Source organism: Gekko japonicus, unplaced genomic scaffold (assembly GCF_001447785.1).
Source record: "Gekko japonicus isolate JY-2015 unplaced genomic scaffold, Gekko_japonicus_V1.1 scaffold35, whole genome shotgun sequence".
NCBI classification, from domain to species: Eukaryota; Metazoa; Chordata; class Lepidosauria; order Squamata; family Gekkonidae; genus Gekko; species Gekko japonicus.
Genome location: NW_015176453.1, coordinates 1,227,642 through 1,240,154, shown reverse-complemented (window position 1 = coordinate 1,240,154; position 12,513 = coordinate 1,227,642). Strand labels below are relative to the sequence as shown.

The 12,513-nt window shown below is 43.3% G+C and overlaps 1 protein-coding gene across 1 annotated transcript in view; it reads left to right on the top strand.

Annotated features, from left to right (window-relative positions):
* The window catches only part of CFAP46 (cilia and flagella associated protein 46), a 139,040-nt gene that overhangs the window by 104,311 nt on the left and 22,216 nt on the right, over positions 1–12,513 (top strand). The window contains 5 exon segments of the mRNA XM_015426887.1: positions 1,307–1,495; positions 3,674–3,862; positions 8,101–8,280; positions 10,036–10,206; positions 10,647–10,744. Of these exon segments, the coding sequence (XP_015282373.1) occupies positions 1,307–1,495; positions 3,674–3,862; positions 8,101–8,280; positions 10,036–10,206; positions 10,647–10,744 (827 nt within the window).

Here is a 12,513-nt window from a genome sequence, read left to right as displayed (position 1 = left end):
AGAGTCTGAGTGCGACTTACAATCTTCTTCCCTTCCTCTCCCCACAACAGACACCCTGTGAGGTAGGTGGGGCTGAGAGAGCTCTGAGAGAACTGCTCTTGAGAGAACAGTGACTGACCCAAGGTCACCCAGCTGGCTGCATGCGGAGGAGTGGGGAATCAAACCTGGTTCTCCAGATTAGAGTCTGCTGTTCTTAACCACTACACCAAATTGGCTCTTAAGACCCTTGATTTGGTCTTAAGATTTCTAGTCTGGTCCTAAGACCTCTGCTACCTCCTAAAAAGAATTCTTGGTAGCTTTTTTTTGGGGGGGGGCTAACATAGGCCCCACTGACACGGCGAATTTGCCACGGGAGAGCCACAGGTGGTGGATGGATTATCCGTGCACTATCACACCCCAACATCTGGGAAGTGGAGTGCACCCGTGGCTTACCACTGAAAAGCGTGATAAAAAAGTAGTACCTCCAAAGTACTGGCAAACGGTTTGCCACGGGCTGCCTCTGGATGCCCGTGGTGTAATTACGCTGGCGCACGGCTTTCCCCTCCGGCCCCTCGTTTATGCGCCGGCGCCGAGGGAAGGACCCATGGTGTGCCACCAGCGTGTCTGATCGTATAATCGCGGATCAAACTGCACCGGGGCAATTTGCCACGCCTCCCTTCCGCGATATCCAGCCCATATGACCGGGGCCATAGATGCTTATAATCGTTGGTGTTCACTGTTATCAAAAGGGATGGGCATGAACCAAGAAAATGCAGTTCAGTTCATGATTTGTGGCTGAACCAAGAACTGAACCAGGAGTCTGGTTCGTGAACCAAACTCGTTCATGGTTCATGACCCCACAAACCCTGTTGAAAGGGGCCACACTCACTTTGAACAGGGTTTACAGAAAGCCCTAAAAACAGCTGAGTGACAGGGAGCAGCTTGCTCCCCACCACTCAGCTATTTGGGGGGCTGTTTTGTGCAGTCCATTTAAAGCATCTGAGCAGCGAGGAGTGCACAAGACAGCCCAAAACAGCTACATGGCAGAGAGTGCCTCCCTGCCACTCAGCTGTTTTTGCAATTTTTGCAGGGAACTTAAAGCAGGGGTTTGAAGAGACTCTGAGTCCCTTTAAACCCCTTCTTTCTGTTCCATCCATGAACTGCCACAAACTGCTTTAAAAGTTTGTGAATGATGATACAGGGCAAATTTGTTACAATTTTTGCTTCGTAGTTCAGTTTATGCCCATGTACAGTTATCATGGAACCTTGATTCTAGTTTGTTTCAAAGGCTTTGTCTTCCATTTTAATTTTTGTTTTAAATTTTCAGACTAGAAATATTAATACTCCATTGATGAGAAGACTTGCTAGCATGAAGTTGAGCCTTGTGGAGATCCTGATGGACATTCTAGTTCTTATGAACATTGAGAAAAAAAAGAAAGAAGCAGGAGAAGGACAAATTGAGCAAATCATTGAGGACTTTGTAAGATTTACGCCAGAGCCTGGTACTGTGGAGCAGGTAATTGCTTCTTCTGTTGTTTACTTTTCTAAGCAGATCTGTCCTACATACTTTCCTCTTTTCTGTCATAGGAACTTTAATTATGGTACTGCTGTTTGTTATGAAAAGTTTTGTATAGGTCTTTTAAAATAAAAACACATTTCAATTTTTACAAAAGATAAATTAACCTCTGGTTCCATCTAATGGCCAGAACAAGGGGGTTTTCTGCATTCTCATTTTACTCCCTGGTAAATTCCTGGGTTTTTTGGGGGGGGGTTAGCCAAATTGCTCTATTATTTAATAAATATGGGGAATTATAATTATTAATATGCAATTGGCTTATCTATAGGATCTGACCTGTGTATACCAGAGTTAGAATTCCCAAGAACCCAGGAATAGACACGGAAACTGGGTGGCTAAAATAATGATTTAAAACATACAAACAATATTCAAACACTCACACACACACAATATAGAACTAAGGAAGCAGAGGTGATTGATAGTTTATAGAGGGGTTATACAACCTGGTCCAGATGTGCAGAGGTCCATGGATTGTGGCCTAAACTCAGAGAGCTTAGGGGTGGACTGCCATTTTGATTATGGCAGAAAAAACACACGGTCTAAGGCCATGTTTATGCTGGGATATATCCTACGGAAGACAATGCAGACCAATGGCCGGTCCTGGGGGCTGGTCTCAGGTGAGAACAATAGATTTCCTGGACCAATGTTGAGTCCCAGGAGTGTGTGACCAGTGAGCTTCCAGAGAGGCAGGGTCTAGATTTAACAACAGAAGCCAGGTGTTGGGTGGCTAGTTAAATGGTTTATCTGACCACTAATGGTCCTGGCCAGGGTAAACAAAAGGTGGGAGACGTCCCTGATTAGCGTCAGGAAGGATCGTTAATCATTTGAATGCTTGATTGGTTTATCTTGAGGGACAGAGTAGAAAAGACAAGTATTCAGACAAAGAATTAAATAGACTTTAAAAATGTAGATACTTTACCTGCTAGAACTCATTGTTATTCCATAAACATAATCTCTGCTGGGTGGAGGGGGAAGACTGGAGGCTTGCTCTGAGGTTGCCTGTCACCTGAAAATGGAGAGCCCTTTTTCAGAGCTGTGGCTAGCTCTGTGTTTCAGAACCAGGAGTGCTTTCCTTGTGCGGAGTTAGAACCAGGAGTGCTTTCCTTGGCCTGAGTTTTTGTGGGTCTCTGGGTCAGGTTAGAAGTGGGGTGCCCTTGCTATTGGGGCTACCCAAGAGTAAAAGGCAGCACCTCTGGCAACAGGGGGGTTGTTTTGCATGTTTTTGCTCTCTCTAGTGGTTGATTTGATATCACACAGATTTATGTCCAGAATAAAAACCTGCATTTAAATCTACAGGGAGATATGCTGGAAATGAACCTGTGTGATACAGAATTCACCACTAGAGGGAGCAATACACATGAAGAACTGGGGGGGTGGGGGGAATCCAAGAAACAAAAACTTACCAGCAAGTAAAATGAGAATCCAGAAAAGCCCAGGGGCTGGTCAGGGATGGAGATGAAAAATGATTCCAATAGTTCTACACAAAGCTTTTCCCATATAGAGATGAATTGTACCCTTCATTTTTAATATCTGTACTTACTGTTAGCAATATTATTGTTTTACATTTATTCCCTGCTCAGAACCAAAGCAAATTAATAATTCTATGCTCATTTTATGCATCTTGTAGAAATCGGAGGTAAAACATTGGCTTTTATTTTATGTATCTTGTAGAAATCTGAGGTAAAACATTGGCTTTTATTTTAAGCATCTTGTAGAAATCTGAGGTAAAACATTGGCTTTTATTTGTTTTCCACATCTGTATTACATTTGTAAATAATACAAATGGGGGGAATGTTGCAACTTTGCAGTCTACACACATACACTTTATTTTGTATTCCTTCACTTAAGGGTATTTCCCAGAAGTGATGCCCATTGATGATTTGGCTGACAGAAGTACTGTGAAAGATAGAGGGAAGTCCTTTGAGTAGGCAGATACTTTTTCTTAAAGTTCTCGCTAGCTGTTAGGGGTGGAATGTAGTTATTGCAAAACTGAAGAGGACGATTAAAAGAATTTTAATGAAGCCTCAGTTTCTAAAAGTATTTTCTCACATGTAATATTGCAAGTGCCCCGCATATTTGAAAACACTGATTTTAACTTATGTTTTCTTGGCTAAATAGGCATGGCTAACCTTAAGCCATACTATTGCCCATAATATCCAGGCTCAACTAACAAGTCTGCAGACTCTGTATATGGGCTGTCTTGATATCAAAGCCAAATACCTCCATCTCAGTGGGAGATTTCTGCGTTTACTTGCTGACCGAACTCATCCCTTCTCTTCAGATATTCTCTGGTGTGAAAATGCCATGGTATGGACATACTTTTACTAAATATAATCGAGCCTCTGGGTAAATGGTTTCAAGAAGCTGTCTGCAGCTTTCTGTTGCTGTTTTCCCCCCTCAATTGTTACTTTACTGTTTCCTATTTTGTGATTTTAAGTGATGGCATTGCTTGTAGTGGATGTTAGTTTGAAATGGTTTGTTTGGAACAGTCTTTGCCTGGGGCATTTTGTAGTGGAAAGACAGAATGTGAATATTTCAGACACCAAAAGGGATATTCTTTGTCTTATTGTTATGTTTATTAATAATATTTAAACTGAGAGGAAGAGACACTATGGAATCTTATAAACTGAAACTGACTTAAAATAGATCAAGACAGGTAGGCAAGTTAGTCTGCAGCAACAGAAAAGAGCAAGAGTCCAGTAGCACCTTAAAGACCAACAAATCTGTGGTAGGGTACGAGCTTTCGTGAGTCACTGCTCACTTCTTAAAATACTTGACTTGAAATAAGTTGCAACGGGAGCATCTATCCCATTCACGTATTAAGTGGGGTGGAAGGAGGATCTGTTTTTGAAAGGGAGCAAGGGTGGGTGAAAACCTATACCCTCCCTTATCCCCTGCCTTACCACAATCTGCCTTACCACAATCTACCTCTTTGTTTCAAGTACTTTCCTACTGGCCTGAGTACCAAGTGCTTCACACAGTGGAGTATAGCTTGGTAAGGTGGTGGTAGGGAGGAATGTTTTGATACATGTTGGGGGTGGTCACACAGACGAGATAAAGCAGGGGGGGAGCGAGGCTATTTCCTCCGGAGGAATTTGACCCGCAGTTGCGCTATCATATAGCCCTTGGAAGCGGCTGACACAGCCCACCACTGCGTGATCAGACGCAACTGCGGATGAGTCGGGTTTCGTTACCACAATCTCCCTTACCACAATCTACCTCTTTGTTTCAAGTACTTTCCTACTGGCCTGAGTACCAAGTGCTTCACACAGTGGAGGATAGCTGAGGTCTCCCTATGGAGTTTGTGATGATGTGCATACTGAGAAGGGGGGGAGAGACAACAGCACAGGGTCGGGATGGCCTGATCAGACTATCCTGATGCCATGAGAGCGCACTGGAGTGATCAGACATGGAAAACTCCTTCTGTGGCCCGTCGCAACCCATTTACTACTGGAGCAAAGCAGGTTGCCGAACGGTGCAGGGCGCTTCCCAGGTGTTAATGTCTGATCACGCCCTTTAAATCTGCCCGGCATTCACACCTGTGGCAGGGCTAATTGTGCGTGTGATCACGCCCTTAGTTTGGCCTAGGTAGTGCTGCTAAAGGCTTTTTAGGTGTTGGGTGTCTTATCTTCTTTCTCCCTCTCCCTTTGTTTTAACAGCAGTTGGATTCCTTGTATTGCTTCCTTATCTTCTATGGGTATTTACTCCTTGTTGCCTGGAATAGCAGTCCAGGAACAGACAGTTAATCTTTTGCTAGAGAAGGCAGTGAGTGCAGGAATGGAGGAAGGAGGTGGGAGGGAACATGCAAACATGCCAACAAACTGTGCTCATGCCCTTCATGGACTTACCTTGTCAAGACATTTGAATGTGGCCATAGGGGGGAAAAAACACTATTAACACCAATGAGACCAAGATTGTACCAGTGTTCCTGGTTCCTGGTTCCTGGTGTGACCAAATGGTCTTCTGGGTGCTGTCCTGTTGTATTCACTGAAAGTAGTAGGCTCCTCCCTCAGGCATGCATTTTTCAATGCCACCTAAAGGCTAATTGCTGCACAGTTGTGCTCTGTTGGGCACTGGATGAACTCATCTGTGTGTTCATTGTTTGACTTTTTGAGGATACACAGCAATCTGAGCCAACTACAGGACGGTTTGCACCTGGGATTGATCCCGCCGTAAGCAGCTCACCACCTGCATCTCCCCCACCTGTAAACCAGCTTAGGGATAGGAGACGAGTTTTGTTGTTGTTGTTGTTCAGTCGCACAGTCGAGTCCGACTCTTTGCGACCCCATGGACCAGATCCCCGCCAGGCCCTCCTGTCTTCCGCCGTCCTCTGAAGTTGGCTCAATTTCATGTTAGTTGCATCGATGACACTGTCCAACCATCTCATCCTTTGCCGTCCCCGTCTTCTTTGACCTTCAATCTTTCCCAGCATCAGGGTCTTCTCCAGTGAGGGTTCCCTTCTCATTTGGTGGCCAAAGTATTTGAGCTTCAGTTTCTTTATCTGGCCTTCCAGGGAACAGTCAGGGTTGATTTCTTTTAGGATTGATTGATTGGATCTTCTTGCAGTCCAAGGGACTCTCAAGAGTCTTCTCCAGCACCATAGTTCAAAAGAATCTATTCTTCGGCGCTCAGCCTTCCTTATAGTCCAACTCTCGCAGCCATACATGACTACTGGGAATACCATTGCTTTGACCATGCGGCCTTTTGTTGACAGGGTGATTTCTCTACTTTTTATCATGCTGTTTAGGTTTGCCATCGCTTTCCTCCCAAGGAGCAGGCGTCTTTTAATTTCATGGCTGCTGTCACAGTCTGTGGTGATCTGGGATCCCAGGAATGTGAAGTCTGTCACTACTTCCACGACTTCCCCTTCTATTTGCCAAGGAGTGATGGGGCCGGATGCCATGATCTTAGTTTTTTTTTATGTTGAGCTTCCCGAGTAGGGTTACTTGGAAGCTGGCATGCTACAGCCCAATCTCGTCAGATCTCAGAAGCTAAGGAGGGTCAGCCCTGTTTAGTACTTGGATGGGCAACCTCCAAGGAAGACTACAGAGGAAGGCAAAGGCAAACCAGCTCTGTGTGTGTGCGCGCATAATTCACATTTGGCCTTGCCTTCTTTGTAGGAATGATAATTCTGTTGCATCTCTATGTTATATATGATGGAACCATATAGTCATTTCCCAACCAAAGACTAGGCAAGATTAACTGGTCTTCAAAGGAGGCTCCCCATTGTTTGTTTGCATGCATCACTGCTCTGGTCTTGCCTCCTTCCAATCAGGAGGGCCAAAATTGTGACTCATGCAGTAGTTTAAGGAACAAGCTGCTCTGGTGGGAGGGAATTCTTACTCTTACACTCTTCACAAGAAAACTTTGGGAGGATGTTGAAAACAAAATGCATGTTCAGTTTGTGTCAGCAAGCTGCCATGGTGTTCTGTGTTAGTTGTATCTCTGTACAGTTGCTAACCCCCCCCCCCCCCTGTTCGCCAGTATTTTACTCTGCTGTAATGCCTAAGCCAAACAACTGGAGGATGTGATGTGGGAGTACGCTTGACTGCCAGCTTGTTGCTTTTAGAGCCTGGGAACTGCACCTGTATTATGTCTAGAGATAGCCTGGTTCTCAGGGAATGAGCGCGCAACCGTTTCCTTTCACCCGCCAGCGGGAAAGTGACCCATTGGTTCTGTACCTGGTTCAAATCCCTTTATCATGCTTGACCTGACCGTTTGTATTCCGCCCGCCCGCCCTGCCTGCCTGCCTTCCCCCGCACGCAAGCCCGGTAGGTCGCAGAGCATCTCCTGAGCACGCGCAGGAGACGCTCTTGCACTTTCGGGGGGATTTAAACATCCCCCTGAATTTTTTTCAACTTTTTCTATTTTTGTGCCCACATGTGCACAAACCTCCCCAGCTGCCCCCGGAGCGCTAATTTAGCGATCTGCACTCGGGGGGCAAGTTGGGAATTAGATATATAGATGACATAGGCAAATGACTTCCTGAACCTGGATTCCAGAGAGAAAGTGTGTTTCATGAACTGACACTTCACAAATTCACTCACCTTGTAGTCTCTGTGACCAATGTGGCCCCAAACATTTGTTGCTATCATAATGAAGACTAGATAAAGGAGAATTTAGTACTTCAGTTAGAAGTATCAAATGTTTTAGAGACTTCACCTCATCACAGTGATAACCATACGTTGGTGATATATTTGAGAGCCAGTTTGGTGTAGTAGTTAACTGCGTGGACTCTAATCTGGGAGAACTGGATTTGATTCCCCACTCCTCCACTTGCACCTGGCTGGATGACCTTGGGCAAGCCGTAGTTCTGATAAGAGCTGTTCTTGAAAAAGAGCAGTTTCTGTCAAGAGCTCTCTCAGCCCCACCTACCTCACAGGGTGTCTGTTGTGGGGAGGGGAAGGGAAAGGAGTTTGTAAGCCGCTCTGAGACACCTTTGGGTAGTGAAGGGCAGGGTATAAATCCAATCTCTTCTTCTTCTTCATATATTTATGCAGTTCTAACAGTATCAGATGCAAATATTTTTTATTTTTATTGTACAGAGCAGACAGACTTGGACCCAGAAATACCTTTATCAGTCAAGTGAGATTTTGCTACAGTGCATTAATGTAGCAATTAATAATAACCTTCATAACATCCTGGCTGCTGCTAGTTTGGAAATGGTGGAGTGCTTTGGAAAATTTGACCCAGTTTCAGCAAGTCAGTTTTTGGCCCTTTATCAGGTATGGCAGTATCTGCTTTGACAACCTGTATAGGAAATAATTAATGAAATGAATACTAAATGAGGTTTTAAAGATTTTAAAAATATATTTGCACCATTCCATCAATGAATTAAATGAAATGTTTTGTCTAATTGTTGCCATTGCCATAGAATGTAATAATAATTCTTATTTAGTATATTTCATTTGGTGGATAACAGTAGTGGACAAATTACTATTGTCGAATGGTGATAGGTTACAGATGTGTTATAAGCAAAGTACCTTGGTTAACAGAATGTGTTTCATAAAGATAGCTGACTTCACAGTTTTTACTTCCTATTTTTTAAATGAAAAAATGTTTTGTCTCTTTGCTTACGACACATGAGTAGAACCAAAACACTGTGGATGAAACATACTCATCTCGTCCTCTTTTCTGAAGCTTTCCATGTCATACAAAAAGTTGTTCTGGAGAGGGTTTTTTTTTGGGGGGGTGTCTTCATGAACACAGCATAGAATGCAGAGTGTGGTGCTGTAACCTCAAGGAGAAAATCCACAGAAATCATGGACATTCCCTACCCCCCAATCCCTGTTAATGGCCAGTCACAAAAACCGGCCCAAGGAAAGGCATTTCTAAGTGATAACTTTATTAAACGGACCAACTAGATGTTACTTTTTTTTTCACAAGTTGGGTCTGGATTCCCTGACCCAGCTGCCTTTCCCTGCAGCCACACAGCAGCTACAAGGAATATCATTTTAAAGATCAGAAAGGGGTTCTTTAGAGCCTTAAAACTTCAGTGTAGAGGCAGGAGGGCTCCTGACCCCCCATTCTGTTTTCAGAAACAGAAATGACCCCAGCACCAAGTTATTTTACGTAACTTTGGAGTGCCATGCAGAGTAAGCATATGCTACTCCAAAGTTATGTGAATAAACCCACTGGCTGGGCGGTTCCAGCTTCTGAAAACTGAGGAGTGGGTGAGACAGGAGTCCCCCCCACACACACACTGCAGTTCCCTGCTGAAAAGTGCACCCTCTGATCTTTAAACTGACATTCCCTGCAGCTGCCTTGTGGCTTCAGGGAAAGTGAATTGGGTTGGGGGAACCTAGACTCAACTCGCTAAAAACCGTAAAGCCTAGTTTGGCCCAAAGTCTGGTGTAGATGTAACACTGGCGATATCCTACCAGTGATTAGGTGGTTCATGCCATGAGCTCAGCTGCTGCTCCTCTTCACTAATCACACTGACACAAATTCCATTCTGTTCCTACTTAGCATTAACAATTGTGCAGTATTATGCCTGTACTGCCATCTTAGGTGTTTGATTTCCTCCACAGGTCCTGCCTTTCCTAGGCTGTTCAGCTTTGTCCAACCTCTCAAAGCAGTTCAGTCAATAGTAACAGCCTGTTTCTGTTTGCCCAGTTCCTGCCCCCCCCCCCAAGATTCCAATTCTCCCCCCACCACGACATCAGGGTAGATCAGCCAACCACTAGCAGTGGTGTAACTCTGCTCAGGATAGCATTGTTGGTTAAGAAATGTAAGTTATCATTCACTGGGCACAGAAGAATGTTTCAGTGAACAAGGTGGATGGCAAGATCATTCCCTGAAAGGAACAATAGTTGAGAAAAGCTGTTCGTCATATTTTATTTTTGGAGCCTTTTCACTTTACTGTGGTTGTAAATAATAGTAGCATATGTGCTACTTTGTTTCATGCTCACTGATACGATTTTTAGTAACAGTCTGCTTTAAAACATTTGTCAAACTAGACTAATATTAAAATATTACAGAGCTGTTTGGCGTCAGTGATGATAAAAAATATCCTGCTGTCAGCTTCCTGGAATACCAGCAGTTCACAACTGTCAGCAATGTTGCATCTGCAGCACCATCTTCAACAAAGAGGAGATACAACAAGCAATCTCCTAAAAAGTGTGGAGCAGAGGTTAGCTGCTATCTCAAAGGTAATTGGATCAGTTAAAAATTATAATCGCCCATTCAGTTAGGGATGAAAACCAAATGGGATTAGAACACTTGATCTGGGGGGAGCATATGTTAATTCATAGTTCAGCCTCTGCAGAATTATTCCAGTCTAAGCGCACTGATTTTCATGGGTTTAGAGCAGGGGATTACTTTGCTGGTCTCTTCCTCCACAAGTTATATCTGTATATCTCTAAAAAGAATTGCTGCTAAATCCCTCAAGTGCTTATTACTGCACAAATATTTCACTGATCAAATGAGCCACTGACAACTGAATAAAAACAACCACGGGTAATGTCATTTCTCCTTCCTGTTTTGTATGTAACTTTCTAGCATAGCAAATAGTAGCGTCCACCATGAAAATACTGAAACTTCATTTTAAAACATTCTGAAAAGTAATCTGTTATTTGACTTGTTTGTGTAGGCGTGGGGAAACCTCTGCATTTCTACACAGCACTTTAATATAATGAATGAATTGCCACCACATTTTCACATAATCATTCTCCAGCATTCAGAAGACAGGTATGGATATAATTGTCCATTATATCTCCTTATTTTGTAGTGTCTGTTTGATAGATTATTGGCCCAACCCCAATGTAGACAGAACTCTGAGTAAGGTCATCTGCTTTAATGTATCATTTGGTTTCACTTGCCATGTTAAACCCTGTCAATAAGGAAGTGTATAGGGGTAAAGAGCTAAGTGAGACTAGGTAGCCCTTCTCTATAGATAACTTGTATAATTGCATGCTATGTTCCTGCTTCAAATATCTTGTACTGCCAGCTTTGATGGCTGGAAGAGCTCATTCCACCAGGTGGGGACTAAGGCCAAAAGAGCCCTGGCCCTCGTTGAGGCAAGACGGATGTCCCTGGGGCCGGGGATCACCAGAAGATGCTGGTTTGCAGATTGTAATGTCCTACAGGGCTCATAAGGGGAGAGGTGGCCTCAAAGATATGCAGGCCTCTGGCCATATAGGTGTTTATATTGGTGTTTTTATGAGTGATATAATCAAATAGCATGTTTAATAACTACTTTTTACATTTGAAATGGTTTGTAACAACTGTGGTTATCTGTTAAACTGTAGTCCAGAATAGTTTCATCAAGATAGCAAAAAACACTCACTAGGGGATGGTGAGTGTTTGCATGCTACGTTCCTGCTGTCAAATCTCTGGCACTGCCAGCTTTGATAGCTAGAGGAGGAACGGGGAAGTTATATTCAGTCCCATCACCATGTCCAAACGTTAGGGGTCAAGAGTGGTCAAGCAATCTAGCCATTACAAGATGTGCAAGCAGTCCAATTCAGAAGGATCATTGTGTGTGCTCCTGGAAGTTAGATGCAACTGATTTAATCACACCTCTTTGTTTTTAGACTTCATCCACCCCGGTGGAACTGCTAACAAACCACTTTTGCTAGATGAGGGGGGGATTTGGTTAGCTTCAACCGAATAAGCTGAACATTAGAAAACTATTTTTATCATAGATTTAGTCAGCCTGTGGAAATACAATTCTAGATATATGACTCAGTTAAGACCTACTTTTCTTGTGTTCAGAACTTGAGGCAATAAATAATAAATATTGATAAAGATACGGTTCAGTTCCTTGTAGCTTCAATTTTTTGTTGCCGTTTGCCCATTAATTAATATTGCTTAAAATAATAGGGTGACCCCATTCTTAGTATTCAAAGATGTGGAAGAACCACAATAATATCTCACTACACCCTGTCTCTATTTGTATGTGGTGCAGAGGGCACTATAAAGCCTGGCGTTAGTAGAACGTACAGATTATCATGGAGCCTAAGAAAGAAAGCTGTCCAAATACTATGTAGAATCAAACCCATTCTGAACAGCATTCCATCTTGTCCCAAACAGCTCTGAACCTGAGATTTACTACCTCTATCATTCTTTATCTCTATGTGCCCAGCCATCTTCTTTATATCCCTCTGCAGCCCCTGTCATCTTTCTGTCATCGATTCATTCAAGACAGTTACCCTACCATTAGTATGAACCATGGACACTATCTTCTGCACTTTATATCTTTTCCTGCCTTCTAAGTGTGGGTTTTCTACAAGCAGTATTTGCTTTCAGTTAATTTCTACTCCCTGACAGAGGAATATGGTCAAAATTGGTAGCATCTGAAAAATGTTGCTGAGCAAAGCATTCAGTTTGTTTTCTATATTTTCCCCATAATCACTTCTTATATATTTAGAATCATAGAGCTGGAAGGGACCTCCAGGATCATCTATTCCAACCCACTGCACAATGCAGGAAATTCACAAATACCCCCCCCACACACA